Source organism: Felis catus, chromosome A1 (assembly GCF_018350175.1).
Source record: "Felis catus isolate Fca126 chromosome A1, F.catus_Fca126_mat1.0, whole genome shotgun sequence".
NCBI classification, from domain to species: Eukaryota; Metazoa; Chordata; class Mammalia; order Carnivora; family Felidae; genus Felis; species Felis catus.
This window is the reverse complement of record NC_058368.1, coordinates 66,336,200-66,353,213: the sequence shown is the minus strand read 5'-3', so window position 1 is coordinate 66,353,213 and position 17,014 is coordinate 66,336,200. Positions and strand designations below refer to the sequence as shown.

Genomic DNA, 17,014 nt, shown 5'->3' with positions numbered 1-17,014 from the left:
CACACACACAAGGGAATATTATTCAGCCATGGGAAAGAAGGAAATCTTGCCATTTACAGCAACATGGATGGACTCTGAGGGCATTATGTTCAGTGAGATATGTCAGACAAAGACAAATACTGTACGATCGCACTTTTGAGTAGAATTTCAAAAAGTTGAACTTAGAGCAACAGACAGTAGAATGGTGGTTAAGGGGTGTCGGAGGGTGGTGCATTTGGGGAGATACTGGTCCAAGGAGACAGATCTCCAGTAAGAAAACAAAACCAGGTGCACCACTCTGGAATGCTGACAGTGGAGGAGGCTGTATGTGTGTCAGGGCAGGGGGTATATTGGACCTCTCTGTGCTTTCCATTCAAATTTGCTACGAACCTAAAACTTCTCTGAAAAGTACATCTACAAAGAGAAGAGGAAAAAAAAAAGATCCACCTTTTTTTTTTGTGACAGTGAATTCAACACGTTCATTTTTACTTTATTTCTCTTTGTGATTGTAATTTTGTGGCTTTTCTTTATTCTAGAATACATATGGATCTGTATTCTCTATATGGGCTTACTACAACCAGAATGACGTTATTTTGAAGGACACATTACTGGATGTATCACTTGAATTAATGGAGTTTGAGAAGCAAAAAATATCTCAGCCTGAACCGATGTGGTTTTCAAATCAGCCACATCATCTCTCTGGATGCCAGGGTCCTCGTTGGCAAAGTGAGAGTATTGGACTAGATGGACTTCAATGTACCTGCAACCCTAAGGATCCCTGAGAGCAAATGTTTTGAATTGTTTTTCCCTCGCAGTGATGGTTAATCTGCACTTTGGCTCAGTGCTGTCTCATTGGGTCCTCATGTGACCCTCTTGAGGAGGGTGGTCCAAGTTCATGGTGAGGAAAGAGGCCTTGGCCAGCACTTTTAAGGATCAGACCTCTGACTTCATTTGCATCTTGCTTTACTTACCTGAACACACAGTCTTGTTTTTAGAGTTGGCACGAGCCAGCCCACAGCCAGACATGACTTTGGTGTTTCCGGCTAAATCACAGTCCTGCCTGCATCACGGTGACTCAAAAGGGCTAAAAAATTGATGACCACAATTCAAGATAATGCAATGATTTGGGCACGGAAGACAAAAGTATCTAATAAGGCTTATAACAAAAAGTCTGTAATCCTGGAGGGACTTTGTACAATTCCCACAAGCATTTAAATAATGTGCTGAAAGTTTCTTATCATTTTAAATCAATAGAGCCATAGCTTTTACTCCTAATCATCAATTCAATCAAATATAATTTACTTGCTCAAACTACTATTGTATATAGGAAAAACTTACAACGTGAGGATCTTGAATCCCAAACCCCCGTGGTCAGCAGCCTTTGAGAATATCCCAGCAACGTAACAGAAAGCAAATTTAGGAGGATAGTTGACTTAACATTCTGGAAACACTCATGGTGGTGATCATCCAGACCCACCCCTCCTCCCAAATCTTTTCTTCACCTCCCTTTGAGTGAGCAAAGCTCTCCTCCAGGCTTCATCATGGAATTCTGCAAAGTTGCTATTTGGGAATCCCAAATAGCCATATCAGAAAACAAAATCCCTTCCTTTCTTTCTTTTCCTACCTACCTACATTCTCTGCTTCCTTCCTTCCTTCCTTCCTTCCTTCCTTCCTTCCTTCCTTCCTTCCTTTCCTTTCTTCTCTCCTTCCTTCCTTCCTTCCTTCCTTCCTTCCTTCCTTCCTTCCTTCCTTCCTTCTTTCCTTCCTTCCTTCTCTCCTCCCTTCCTTCCTTCTCTCCTCCCTTCCTTCCTTCTCTCCTCCCTTCCTTCCTTCTCTCCTCCCTTCCTTCCTTCTCTCCTCCCTTCCTTCCTTCTCTCCTCCCTTCCTTCCTTCTCTCCCTCCCTCCTTCTTTCTCTACCTTCTTTTTTTTTTTTCAGAGGGAGGATGTTATGAAAGTACTGTGAGTAACAAAGAAGAGACAAAATAGCAGTAAACCCACTAAAATGCCTGTGTACCTCTTGTTTGACCTTTGATGGCAGTAGAGACATCACAGACACCAAGAGGATTATAGCATCAGGCCCCTGGGAAACAGAAAGCTGGCACTGGCAGTCTCTTCAAGGGAAACATCAAACAGCTGCCTCCAGTTGTTTCAAGTTTTAAAAACCAGGTACAATACGTGGAAACCCTTTGTTTATTCCAAAGCACTCCACAGTGTGGACCGTTCTTACTCGCTGAACCAGGATAGGCTGTTAAGCAGATCCTGCTTCAGTCTGGAACGATGCTGTATTTTCTAAGACAGGCAGGTGGGAAAATTTGGTGGACATAAATCCTGGATCAAAATAAGAAACCTGGGTTCTTGTTCTGGCTCCTTCGTCACTGGGCAGATCTTAAAACCTCTGTGTCTTTGTTTCTCTTTTTATTAAAAAAATTTTTTTTAACGTTTATTTTTTGAGACAGAGAGAGACAGAGCATGAACGGGGGAGGCTCAGAGAGAGAGGGAGACACAGAATCGGAAACAGGCTCCAGGCTGTGAGCTGTCAGCACAGAGCCCGACGCGGGGCTCGAACTCACGGACCTGACCTGAGCTGACGTCGGACGCTTAACCGACTGAGCCACCCAGGCACCCCTCTCTTTTTATTTTTAAAAGGAGAGAGGCCAAGATGGAGGAAGACACAAATGGCTGCAAGAGCCTTCTTCTCCTTGTCATTCCCCACAGTCAAATCTACTCTCCAAGCACAAGTTTTACAGGTACATTACTGTCCATGGCTCGTCTCTGTGTTTGCCTTCCAGAGAATTTTTTTAAGTCTATTTAAAAAAATTTTTTTTTAACGTTTATTTATTATTGAGAGACAGAGAGACACAGAGCATGAGCAGGGGAGGGGCTAAGATGGAGAGACACAGACTCTGAAGCAGGCTCCAGGCTCCGAGCTGTCAGCACAGAGCCCGATGCGGGGCTCGAACTCAACAAACCACGAGATCATGACCTGAGCCGAAGTCGGACGCTTAACCGACTGAGCCACCCAGGCGCCCCTTTTAAGTCTATTTTGGATGCTGTTCACTTTCACATCAGATTCAGCTGCTTAATTTGGGCTTTTCATGTCCTCCAGTACTTTTACCTTGTCTGGTTTCAATGTTTCGAGGAAAAAAAAATAGCCTTTCTGTGTTGGTCCTCGGTGGTGACGCGAGGCCACAAGGTGTGCACGCTGCTCAGAAATATGTCCTGAGATGGTGCGTCCCTCACCTCTCTGTGCTCCGTCATTCCCCTTTGTTATTTGCATCCGTCATTTAGCTACATGCTTCCCAAACACTTTCATAGAACTTGAGTCTCTTATCAGCTCCCCCCCCCCCCGCATTCAGAAATATGTCCTGAGATGGTGCGTCCCTCACCTCTCTGTGCTCCGTCATTCCCCTTTGTTATTTGCATCCGTCATTTAGCTACATGCTTCCCAAACACTTTCATAGAACTTGAGTCTCTTATCAGCTCCCCCCCCCCCCCCCCCGCATTCACCCTGGGACTTTTTATTGTAATCTTTCTATGTGGCTGTAGCTCAGGAAGCTCCAGTGTTCACGCTCTTTGACAACAATGTGGAAACCAGCGTTCACTTGCGCTTCTCTGCCCATCCTCTGAGACTAGTCCTAGAGGCTTCCAGAAAAGCTTTTGTAGCCTTAGCGCTCCTTGAATGCTGAAGCCTGCAGGTGAACCAGCCACGTTCTGTAAAGACCAAGAAGCCTACCTACAGGCTTTGTGTCAGAGCCAAAATCACAATGAATATTTGAAATCTTTGAAACTATATGTTGTTTTTTGTAATATTTTAAAACTTTTTAAAAAGTTTACTTATTTATTTTGAGAGAGAGAGAGAGAGAGTGTGTGTGTGTGTGTGTGTGTGCACGCAGGGGAGGAGCAGAGAGAGAAGGAGAAGAGAGAGAATCCCAAGCAGGCTCTGTGCCATCCGCACAACCCACAAACTATGAGATCATGACCTGAGCTGAAGCCATGAGTTAGCCACCTAACTGACTGAGCCACCCAGACTCCCATGTTTGTGATTAATAACAACAACAGCCGTGCTTAATCTAGCAGAGAGCGGTGGAACTTCTCTGTGGAAGGGAAAAGCTTAGGGCAAGCCATGATGTGATGGATGAGGAAGACCTAGAAATTGGTGGCCAGATTTCACTCACAACTAGGTGTCTTTGAATTTTAAAAAGTAGTGATGAATCCCAGACATTTATGCAAAAGTATCATGCTTCAACTATAATTTGATAAGCGACTATAACAGTCTCTGGGTCGTTCAAGTTGCTGCTTGGCACACAAAGTGTATTGCAATTAAAAAATAACCACACACACACACACACACACACACACACACACACACTCAAGCCGCCTTTGTTATATCACCATCAAAGTTCTCCAAAGTCCCCTTCAAAAAATATTCCTAAAGGTCCATTTTCCTTCTTACTTCAAAACTGTTTTCTAATGGAAATATGTTAGGAGGCTTTTATTTGTTTTGTCAAGAAATCTTGACAAAAGAGAGGAGGCTTTCTTTGCTTCAGCCCTCGATGTTAAAATCCTAATGAAATATTTCTTGTTCCTTGAAGACTGTTGTATAAAGAAGATTTGATTTTCCTGAGTAACTGGAAATATCTTCGGGAGGACATGTCTTGCACTCAAGATAGCCTCTGGGTTTTTGGACTTTATGTGAGGAGATCAATTAAAGCAGTTTGCCGCCTTTGTGCTTTCTTCCCAGACCTAGTCTAGCTGTTTCATGTTACCTCTTGTCTCTGGCACTCAAGGAGCTGTGAAGAGCGGGCCAAGGAAATGCTAGGCCTTTTCAAGTGCAGGATGAGTGTCCTTCACTGAAATGAATGCAAGCTGCTGTGGGGAGTTTCCTAACATCAAAATCCCTTAAAATAAAACTTACAAACTCATTGTTTTCCTGCCTCATTACGCACAAATAATTTGTGAATTTATATTGTAATTTTTCTTCCAGCCGAATCAGAGCCCCACGATTTTGCAAGTAATTCCACACAGAAGCCAGTGGAACACACATTCTGGAGACTTCCACTGCGATCAATAAGTTCGCTGTTGCTGTCGGCCCACGCAATTTCTCTGATTAACCTGTGAAAAGTGTTCTCCTTCACGAATGCTGTTCAGAAATAAACAGATATTGTAAAAGGAGACAAGGGCAGGTTCCAGAACTCAAATTCTTGGTGATCTTAAATGATGATGTATGAAAGAAAGAGAGAGGCAGAACAATTTGATTTGCTCCAACTAGGCTGACCTAGAAAGGAGAAGAGCAGAAAAATTGCTTTGCCTAAGCAAACATGACATCAAGTCAGACAAGAGCAGTATTCGCAAAATGTAATACCGAAGCCTCACTTAAAATATACATAGTCTGGATCTGAAAGACAATTAAATGCCGGTAATAAAAAAGTCTTTGCTCATTCTGCTTTTCTATTGCCATTTTCTACTACTTGCTGGCAAAAGCTTCTACCTCCTCCTTTCAGATACTGCCCTAAGATTTGGAGTGGGACTCCTTTGCCCTGATTAAATTAGGACTGAATTCAAAGTTCAGTTAGGCAAAACAGCCATCCGACGCTAAAAATCAAGCTGATTTCCGAAGCGATACTGGTTTTCTGGGACAATACAGACACTCTCTTTGTAACAAAAACTTAGAGTTCTCTTAGGACTCTAAAAACATTTAAGCACAATCTTCACCAGTATACGGTCTGAGTGGAATCATAGCTACTTTTGTCTGGCATTCCCCCAAAGTGCCGTGAGCTCCTTGATTAGCCACCCGTACTTGGTTCCTATTGGCGTTCCTATTGGTTCAACAGATATGTGTTGAACGAATGAAGGATTTTCCTCTTCTTTTTCATGTACGGTCTGTCTTAGAGTTGGAGACAGGAAGGAGATAGGTTTTTATCAATTTAAAACACTTGCCTTGGTCATACACGTTTGTGTACTCACATGTCCATTTTCACTGTGTGAAATGTCCATTACTCACATGTCCATTTTCACTGTGTGAGACACAGAGGGACACATGTCCCTGCCTTTTTGACAGCAGACTTGGTCATATGACCTCCTCTGGCCAATGAGCTGTGAATGGTGTGCTGTGCCAGGAGGGGACGTCAATGACTGTCTTTGCCCCAGTCTCTATTACCCCCACTACCTAACAGGGGAAGCTGTGGATGATGGCTGCTCTGGGACCCTGGGTCCCGGAGTGAAGGGGATGATCATGTGCAGCTGACCCACAGAAAACCCACAAAGGATACTTGGCATGACTGAGAAATAACCTGTGTTCTTTGTGAGCCATTTTGGGATCTGTTTGGAGATGCCGCATTGCCTAGCTTGGCTTATCCAGATCGATAAAGTACTGGAAAAGCTCCTAAACATATTACACAAACCCAGCTTCCAAAAAATTATTTGTTAACCAGCAATAGAATGGTGCTGCTGCAGCTGCAGGTTCATTCATTTACTGTCAACCAGACTTTTTTTTTTTTTTTTTTAATAGCTTGGCCAATCTTTTAGGTGTTAGAAAATACCCATGGAGTCGGAGCCTTTGACTATAATGACCATGAATGAGCTTAAGTAATAAAATTATTGTGTATTGCAGATATCTTTCTACCTTTAACATTTATGAAGCAAAGTCAATTTTCACTCAAACAGGTTTCTTTTCATCTGGTTTTCTCCACAATGTTTATGCCTGAGGTTTATCGCTAGCAGTAAAGAGTGTCCAAGTATGTTATGGGAATAGGGAAATTCCCAGTGCTTTAAAATGTATTCCATAGGCCCCAGAGTCAGTTAAAAGCTGATTGATTATACGGCAAATGCATCAAAACTAGTATTTATGAAATATCCCATTTCTTCAGCTCTATCTCTCATAAGCGTGAACATCACATTTGGGAGTTGCGGTGCGAATATCTCAGACAGCGATGAGAAAAAAATCACTGCAGATTTTCCATGACAAAGAGAAGGTTCTTTAAGCTGCTCAGTAAGTTAATAAAAGATCTATGTCAACTGATGCCTCTCATGAACACATATTTTAAAAGGTATGGTTTAAGTAGTTTAGTACGGCTTATCTATGCAGGCTTTGATATTCAAGTCACCAAGACACTTATTATATAGCTGGATGAAGGACAAATACTCTGAATGAGTGTGTAGGTGGACTTTGTCATCTGACCGGGTCATAACCGACAACAAAGTTTCCGTTTACCATGTGTTCAAGATATGGGCATAAAGCTCGGTCTGCAGAAGAGAGAATGGGCTAGGGGATCACCTATTCCAAAGATGCTACCGATGTTTCAATGTTTTCAGTTTGCATACTGGGTCAATGATAATTCATTTGTTAATACATCTTCCACATATTCTTTACTGGTGTAATCTATCTTAGATTACAAAATCAAACTCCTATTTCCTGTACGCTAACATTTTATGGACTCTGTGCTTGATGTTATTTCCTGGAGGAGACAGAATGGGTCTAACAGGTTTGATAAGCTGGGCTTTTTTGCACATAGTAACTCTTGCCTTTTTGATGATGCTACCACTAACGAAACACTGTGATATAGACTGTATATGGGAGTTAGTGTTACTAAGTGCCATGCAGTGGAGACCTCAGTACATACATTGTGGATTGACCGATGCATAAAGAATGAATCAATTTGAGGTTAGCTGAAATCTAGGAATGCTGAAAGAGATGTTTATGTCTCAGGGGAAAATAAGCATATCAACATACCATCAAATAGACAGAAAATCTGTACAGCCATACTTGTTGTCTGAAAGTATAACATTTCATTTTTAGGACACAGTCAGAGGTCAGCAAAGCTCTAGCTTAAATGTTTCTGAGGACGAAGGACAGTGTAACTTAGAGTTGAAAGTGGTTTTGTTGGTAGAATTCCCCTAACATGATTTCAGATTACTTACACCTGAACGGTGCAAAAAATACCCCCTTTAAAATTGTAGCATGACTTTATTTCATTGAGAGTCATGATTCTCGGAATGTGTCGTAAGGCAGTGGGGACGGAATGGGCTTCGGTTTCTCCCAGGGAATAACGTAGCCAGTGGGGTGATTCCTTTTCTTTCTCCCCAAGGCATACAACCCAACGCAACTGACCATAGCCTTGCCTGAGCTTAAAGCGAGGTCCATCTACACTTTCCCAGTTCACTGTCCTTCCACATTCCTGAAAGAATAGCTTCTCAAGGTATACTGTCCACTGGGTGTGAGCTGACAATGGCATTCCATCCAGGGTCCCAATGGTGCACACCACTGAATTCCATTTTGTGCATCCTCCAAGCCCATGGAATAAGCAGAATATCCTGCAGACAACCCATCGTTCTACATGTTTGTCTTTCGCTGTTCCCTACTTGGGCCTCATCAACCACAAGCCTCCTAAGTGGAAAGAAGCCTGTGCCAGGCGGCTCTCCCAGCTACCACACGCTGCTGATGTTGCCCAGGGAAGGGCAGAAACCAAAAGGCCGAATAAGTTGGGTGGCTTGGTTTTACTGTTTTGTATTTTCTCCCTGCTTTGAAAGTTCACTGTATTTTGCTGCTATTATTACCAAGGGTTCACTGAAAATGAAACTGGGGTGTCTCAGTGGGGTTTTGCAGTAAACAAGACAAAGCAGGTTCAGGCAAGACTGGGCAGTTCACAATCTGAAGTGGATTGAGCGGCAGCCATTTGTTGGCTGGGGTGAACGGGGCATAATTTATTCAGCGGCCACAGAGGCTGAAAGCCAGTCTGGCCTTGACCCATTTATCTTTAGAAAACTAATTAAAGTGGAGAATCTGGTTTACTGTTGCTACTGAGGTTTTACTTTTTCCTGCCCAGGCCAAGCAAAGACTGAGGTAGGGATGTGTGTGTGTGTGTGTGCGTGTGTGTGTGTGTGTGTCTGGGTGGAAGGTGGGAAATATCAGTTTCACCTAAAGACAGTGGCTGAAGCTCTAGATAATAAAGTAGTTTCTTAAATACAGCCTGACATCCTTTTGAAATGCAAAATAGTGGATTTAGCCGGATGCAGAATCCTTTGAGGTGACAATGAAATGCCATGGCAATTTAAAATGAACAACAGACAGTTTCCCCGAATCCCTGCAACCAAGGCATCCTAAATCACACCAAAATGGCCCCGAAGAGGTGTAGAAGAGCATTTTTATGACCAGCATTTGACTCTGAAACTGGTATTAACCATCAGGCAGAATGATACCAGGAAGTGAGTCGCTTTGTCCATTTTGTTTCAGAATAACAAAATAAAGTGCATACATATCGTGATATTTTATAAGTTCTTAAATCTATATGTAATAATGTCAATAAATCATATTTAGCACCAATAGCAAACAGGTGAATTTCAAAAGTAGCACTGTATTTTTGAAAGAATCATATACAATAATGGATATCTGATTTTTTTTTTTTTTTGGTTCAGTTACAGGAGATTATGGGATGCCAGCAGGGAAGTCCTGCAGACTGGGTGGGGGTGGAGGATGATAGTATGATTTACCTTCCTTCCAATATGTTGGAGGAAGTCATTCCCTTTGGGGGAAAGCCACAAGGCCCCTGCTAACCATCAGATAAGGAGATCAGATGGGTTGGAAAACCTGGAGCGATGAGGAGAATGTGCTGGGAAAGGTAGGCACATACCATCCGAGCTGGAGCTACCCTAATTTTATCAAATGAGCCAAACTAATAAAACCCTGACCTGTCCTACCCATGATGTTTTCTCCCCTCACTCTCCATTTAACATCAGGAGGCCTTAAGCCATCTGTCTTCACTGTTCCTTCTTTAAGGTCTCCTCTTCCAGAGTGGTCCTGTTCCAGATTTACCTCCTAACTTTCTTTTTCTCATTCCAACTGCCCTGGGCTCAGTTTGTGATGACAAATGGGAATACTACTCAGGGGACAATTTCCTTTTAAAGAAATGAATTTTAACAGAGCAATTCAGGCCTGAATTGAAGGCCAGGCAGGCAGGGAGCACCACGATGTCATAGGCGTGCTGCATGGATAAACATGTGCCCATCAGGGGACGGTCCTTTTCACTCCTGGGTCCACAATGCTACACAGGGTTCAGCACTTTATTAAAAGGTATTATCAGTATGGGATGCTAGTATGAAAACCAGATTAGAGAACTTAACTATCTGATTATTATGGTTAATATAGAAAGTCAGGTAAGATAACCTGGGTGTGCTGTCCTCAGCCCCAACAAAAACCACTTTGTAGTAAAAAATATCCAGCGTTCCGATGCTCTAAGAGACATCAGTAACTTCAAGAAGGAAGGAAAAAAAAGAGTAAACAACCTACACCACAAACTATTTCTTAACCCCCTAAGTTCTCTGTGTTCGCCGATGGAAAAATTAGCTCCTTATGCATGAGAGCTGATGTTGGTTTGTTGTTATTATCAGCGAGGTAATTATTCGCTCAGCACAAGAAGAAAAAAGCCAATATATTCTATCAGGGAAGAGCTAGTTTTTCAGGCAGACTACACATAGTCTGAACATTGGGATAGAATTTAAATCAGCCACCAAACGAGTTAGTCGAACACAAAGCTAAGATTGAAAACCTTGCCATTGGGAGAGAATACCAAAATGGTTATTCACCATAAATACCAGGCAGAGAGGAAAGCGGCTAAACCCGCGGGTCATGTGCAGTGTTCAACACACTCCAGACAATTTGGAAAGGGGAAGAGGAGGAGGAATTTCTCAAGAGCTCTCTGGAATGACCATACAAAGACAAATGAGGATGAGTGTAAGAAAAAAGAAGACCAAAGCTTACACTATGTTGCATTGTCCTCCACACAATCCTCTGGGAAGCAAGAGGAAAACAAATTTAAAGGAAAAAGAAAGAGAGATTATTCTATACATAATAGCACAGCATAGGTACAACGTTTCACTTTGTAGGCTGGTATTCCACCACCCCGCCCCCCCCCCCTCCAAACTCCCACAGAATGACCAGAAGAATATCTGAGAGGCCTGTACACACAGTGCGATGTTGAATACTTACTGGAGGTTCATTTTTCTAAACCATCGCCAACTTGATGGATTAACTTCCACGTCTGTTTTTTTTTTTTCCTTTTAAATCTACTTTTATAAAATATATTCCTCTAAGACACACGATTTAAAGTATATTTTGCTCTGATGCATTAGCTGGAGTGCATGACAGACACTCCCTGCCCTGCGTGTCCAGGAGCTACAGAGCACGTTGTGCTCGATTTTCTGCACTGTACAATTAATTGTCTTTCACAGACGATACTCTGAAGTATCTCTGTATTCTCAGATCTACAAACTTGACCGCTTTTGGTTGATGCATTTTTATAATCTGTACCCCCAGTGACATTCCAGTGGAAGTTTCTTTAAAAACATTTATAGTTTCACGTCAAATTATGTCAGAGAATTCATGAAGTGTAAATTTAAGAAAAAAAAGGAAGAAAACCAATCTTTTGCAAATAACCACCTCTGGCCTACTTAATTGAAAATCAGTAACAGGAGGTCGGGATAGAGAGACACTAGGGTGGGGACTGGTAACAGGAAACACATGTGACCATGCGACCAATCTCTTAACCAAATTAGCTGATGGCATTTGTATCTTCATCAAATCCTGGCTGTTGGCAGGAAGGAATGTGATTGTCTTTCATGAGTCAGTTTTCCATCAGCAGCTGAATTTATACAAACGCATTCATTCCTTATTGGATAATAAAAATAACTTGAGGGTAGTATGTCTGAAAGTCACTGACTACCTAGACTGACTTTTATGCCCATATAACTTTAGAGGAACAAAGGGAAATGTGTCCTAGTGATATAAAAGAGTTTACAAGTTCCCTACAAATCTAATGGAGGTTAAATGATGGAACTGATGGATTTTTGAGACAGAGTTTTGTTTTAATTATTTTATATAAATTCTAGCAACAGCTTGCCCAGGTTGGGGTTAGGAGCTTTATTTCTAAAATAAACCCCATAATTGCCAGTTCACATAAAAAAATTGCTTTATCATAACTGATATAAGAACATGTACCAAAAGATCCCAAAGTTAATTAACAGAGGTACTCATTTTAAGTGCTAGTAAGAAGCAAATCTCCAAGAGCTTTACAGTTATTTTCACTCCGGCAAAAGCAGGGGGGTGACTGGAATATTCTTTTGATGCTGTCCTCGAAGCATTTTCTTTGCTGAAACACTTAGAGAAATTAAGGGAAGTCTTTTCCAATTATCCTTCTTTTCTGGGACACATGCTTCTTATAAATATTCAGAAAACATCTTTTCAGGAGAAAATTAAAACAGGAGTAGATGACATGAGACTTGTTTATAAACAGTCAAAATAGGCTATAATATATGGCAGACCCATCAAGAGAGTTCACCAGTGCTTGTATCTTGGAGAAGATTTTGTCTGACTGTTGACATATAAGTTGTCATACAACCAGTCCATCTAAGGTAACCGGTTTACCTATCCACTATTCAGAAATACACTGAACCCTCAAAGGGAAGAAAGCCTTGGGGGCGCCAAGGGCTGCAAAGGAAAGTTCCGATGTTAGCTTTGGGCCTCCTTTGTATTTCTCAAGAATAACCCTGTATAGTTCCTTTTGATGTGGAAACAGCCCGTTGCCCTCAGGGACTGGGATGTAGCTCCAGGTTGGTTAATGGCTGGCTGTGAATTACAAATTGTTAATTCTTAGAATTTGGGAATTTAACTCAATAAAACATTTATAAACCTGCCATTCTCCCTTACAGAGCCTAAAGTCACACCTATGAGGAGCTAAGCATGTGCTGTCAGAGAACATTTTAGAATAAAACCGATTTATTGATTTGAATTCCTATGCACTGAATTTGGTCCTTATGCAGTCTGTCTGGTCCTTGGTTTTTACTCATGTTCATACGATTCACCATTATGAGTTCTTTTCAGAAAAAAATTGATTAAAATACATTTTTGGGGGGTGCATGAAACAGCTTGCTATTTGACAATACTCTTTAAGACATTTACATTTGGGGCATTTTGATGGTCATCAATGAATTTCCTTTATAAAGGGTTCAAATTCCAGTTTTATTTTCTATCAGATGTGAAACATCATGTGAACGTCGCAAGGCACGGACGCTTTATTTAGGCTGTACTACATTGCACGCATACTGCTGTCTCGAGAAAAATGTTTTTCTTGCTCTACTTCCCCTGTTTGAGTGTGTGTTTGTTTTGTGTGTGTTTATTTCTCTTGGAGAGGAGAGAAAACTGTGCTTCTGTTTCAACGGGAAAAACATTACTTAGTACTCATAGATATCATTGTATGGATCCAATTCCATGCAAATTTAACTAAGTGCATAATGTTCCCAAATTGTTTTTAAATTTTACCTTATTGTGCTAAGAACACTTAACGTGAGGGGTACCCTCTTAACAGATTTTTAAGTGCACAACACAGAATTGTTATCTGTGGGTGCGATGTTGTGCAGTAGATCGCTAGAACTTATTCATCTTAACCTGTGCCCCAGTTCTTAAATGAGAGTTTATGAAAATTCCAAAAAGCTTGAATTACTCCAATAACTAAGTTAGAGCCAACTAAAATGGAAAAAAAAAAAAAGAAAAAAAAAGAAAGAGAATTCAAATCCGTACTCACCATTTGTGCTTTGGTTAAAAGGATCCTAACATACGGAAGTTTGTAACGTGAAAACTCGAAAATGGAATCTAACGGTAACCATCATGTCTTTAAAACAATTGGCTAGTTGTTCAGGGGAATCTAACTGGTTGTTTAAAAGAAGAAAGGTGAGTAATTTTAGGAGGGGTTTTATTTGCTAACAAACAGTAATAAATTTATAACGTAATTCAGCGGCTACTCACTTCACTTGCCCCTTCACTTTGGCGTTTTGTGACTAGGGCTTTATGTTGTAAGTACATATGATTTTTATAGACAGAGATGCTGAGATGCATTTACTTGGAGGCCAAACTCAACCAATTTAATCTTAGGAGTTCTACACTGTAGAAGGATATTAACTAAAATGATAAAGTAATTTCTAACAGTGACTAATAAAAGTATTTTCATAACCAGAAATCCCTTGAGATCTGAGTTTATATGACATAATCAGATGTGGTTCAAGTATTTTATGACCTTAGGGTTTTTATCTGTTAGTTTTACATCAAGATAATTGGCAAAATAACATTAACAACACTAAAAATTACAGGTATATAAATTGTTCATGGTGCTATAAATTACATTGAAAATAATTGGGTGGATTTCTTTGAAATTATGAGCTTTTAATTTTTTACAACAAAACTTGATTTTTAAAACACATTAAAAATTGTGTTTACTATGCTCATGGTTGTATTCTCCAAGTAAATTGCTTTGCTGGTAGATATCTTTCGGTCCCCTGACACACATTTAAGTGGATCAAAGAGTGATTGTTTCTAAGGATTCCAACTTTTTAAAGACACACAATAAAGAGAAAATGGTAGTAACATTGACTCGGGGTCTCTTGGCAAGGTCTTTCAAACAGAAAACTTTATACACGAGAATGCATAGTAAAATCACACTGTTTCATAACTGAATAAATAACAGAAGCAGAGGAATAAGAAATGCACTATTGTAATTATATCTCTGGAAGATATAGTAACTTAGTCTTCAGATTAATATTGCAGAAGAAATATGAAGTTGAAAATTTGGCCACTGCATGAGTGGATTAATAGTGATAAGATGCCTTAAATAATCTAATTCATGACCTAAAGGGAAGATCTCATTATTTTTCAATATTCTAATTAAGACCAGGAGCAGATACAAGAATGAGATGATTTTTACAACCAACTTTTTCAGAGTCCCATCACGTCTTCTGAAGAATAACCCTGGTAACAGGAAGTGCCCACCATGGCCATCAATCCCAGAGAACTCACCAGCCGGTCCAAGCTTGTGCCTGCAGCAGTCGTTGGCCTCTCCTCGGGATTGTAAGGTCTGAACCTTGTATTAAAATTTTCAGGAGCCGAGCGAGCAGATCTGAGGGCTGGAGCAGGTTTGGGTTGGCCACATCCCTGAAAGACCTGGAAGAACCATTGGAAAGGTCAAGGAAGTTACACAATGAGATTCTTTCTAAGATCTTGGTGTAGAAGCATGCAATGTATCTCTAAACTTAAACAACTACAACCACTAATACAACAGAAAGAATTGACTAGACAGATATGGGGTGGCCTGACTCTTATTTTCAATATATACAGTCAATCCTCATTATTTACCGATTTTCTATTTGTGAATTTGCCTACTCGCAAAATTACTGTGTAAGTCCAAATTCAATAGTCATGTGCTTCTGCAGACATGGGCAGAGTGGCCCTATATGCATGTACCCAGATGAGGCCGAAGAAGGTGACACTCTGCCTTCTCGGCTGAGCTCTCATGCTGAAAACAAGTGTCGTTTCTGTGGCCTATTTAGTGCCACGTTTTTCACATTTTTGTGCTTTTACTTGGCAACTTCCCTGTTTAAAATGCCCCCCAAGCTTAGGGTTTAGTGTCCTGAGCACAAGGGGCTGTGACGTGCCAAATGGAGAAAGTATGTGTCTTAGATAAACTTTGTTCAGGCAGGAGTTATAGTATAAATAAATATAAACTTAAATAAGGTTATGTATTGGTTGGTTGACCAAAAGGTGACTAAAAGCCTGCAGGTGCCTAGCCCTGTGTCTCCATCAGTTCAGTATTTGCTAATTCAATATTTGTAGCAACTTTCTGAAACATAAATACCACAAATAACAAACACTGACCGTATTAAAAAAAAAGGAATTATAATCGTTACATCACAGGATGGTTTCAGGATTGAATGAATTGCGTCCGAGACATTTTCACGTACTTGCATTTGGCATTCAGTAAATATCCGTTTGGGATTCCTGTTATGGTGACAAGTGTATTTCCTGTAGAGCATATAAGGCCAAATAACGTTGAGTGACTCCCCTCTGAATAATGAAAACCTCTACTGGAAGAGTTCTTTGAAAACTCTCTCTGGAGCAATGGTGTGGAAATAGGACAAGCCCATGTGGTGAAATCCCTGTAATGATAGTTCTCTCTAATTTTGTTGTTGACAGCTGTTCGTGTCACAATTAGGTTTGCTGTGGGAAATCAAACATTTCATTGTAATGATCTTAGGGACCGAGCAGCCGGCTCTTTCCCACAGTGATTTCACTCACAGTGGGGTGAGGACGCTTCTTTTTGGCTGTTTTTAGAAGCTGGGTACTATCTGCTGGTTATCAGATGATCCCTTCACTAGAATTACAGAAACTATAGCAACATTTTCAGGAAGTTCTGATGAAGTTTACCTTCACTTTTCTTCCATTTTTACACAGGAGGTGATTCTACTTCTAGATACTTATTTGGGCCAGCTTTCTGGGACTATCTCTACGTCAGCTAATTCTTAACCTGCCCGGGTATGTTTAGAACGTATTCCTTTCGGTTTTGTTACTTGATTCTGCGTTAACTCTAAAATAAGCATTTTTCATCAAGCATACTATGGGATTCTACTGAAGTACGCAGCTCTCCAGTGCCACTCCCAATGACAAATCCCATCTCCAGGCACAATTCATTCAGTTCCACCACTACAGCTAATTCCTCTTCTGTTGTATTCAAAAGTTCTCCTTCGGCTCAGCATTTTGCAGAGTGGACGCACTTTGTCTTGCCATTCTTCCAGACTGGTCTTAACACACTATTGATTATTCTTCTCTCACACAATTTCTGAAGTTGATGGTGTAAACTCATGTGATAAAGATAGTGGGCCCTTTTCTCCCTAGTGCCTCAATCACTTCCCAGTGGCAAGGTCATTGCTGATGGAGGGTATTAACATTTCCAAAGCTCCAGGGTTTTGTTGAGTGTGCTATTCTGGATCCCTTTGAATATGACAGCTGACTTTTAGAAAGTGTAAAGCCTAGGGCAAAATGGCTAATGGCCTTGCTGGAATTTCTTGAAGCAGGGCACTGAAAGAGTTAACAGACCTTCTTAATTTGCCCTTTGGGAAAAATCTGGCTCACTGGTTTAAATTAAATCAAAGGAGCAAGAAATGCCCTGACAGAATATTAGGGCCCCAGGGGAGATATTTCATCATAACAGAAAACCTTAC

At 40.9% G+C, this 17,014-nt stretch overlaps 1 protein-coding gene across 2 annotated transcripts in view; it reads right to left on the bottom strand.

Moving 5' to 3' along the window:
* GPC6 (glypican 6) overlaps nt 1-17,014 on the bottom strand; it is a 1,119,966-nt gene that overhangs the window by 76,337 nt on the left and 1,026,615 nt on the right. Inside the window, exons 6-7 of one of the 2 annotated variants that reach the window (XM_019828517.3) lie at nt 14,817-14,960; nt 10,734-10,763 (exon numbers count right to left, since the gene is read on the bottom strand). In XM_019828517.3, coding sequence (XP_019684076.1) covers nt 10,734-10,763; nt 14,817-14,960 — 174 coding nt within the window. The remainder of the gene's footprint in view (nt 1-10,733; nt 10,764-14,816; nt 14,961-17,014) is intronic. The other variant, XM_011280573.3, reaches the window with a different exon arrangement.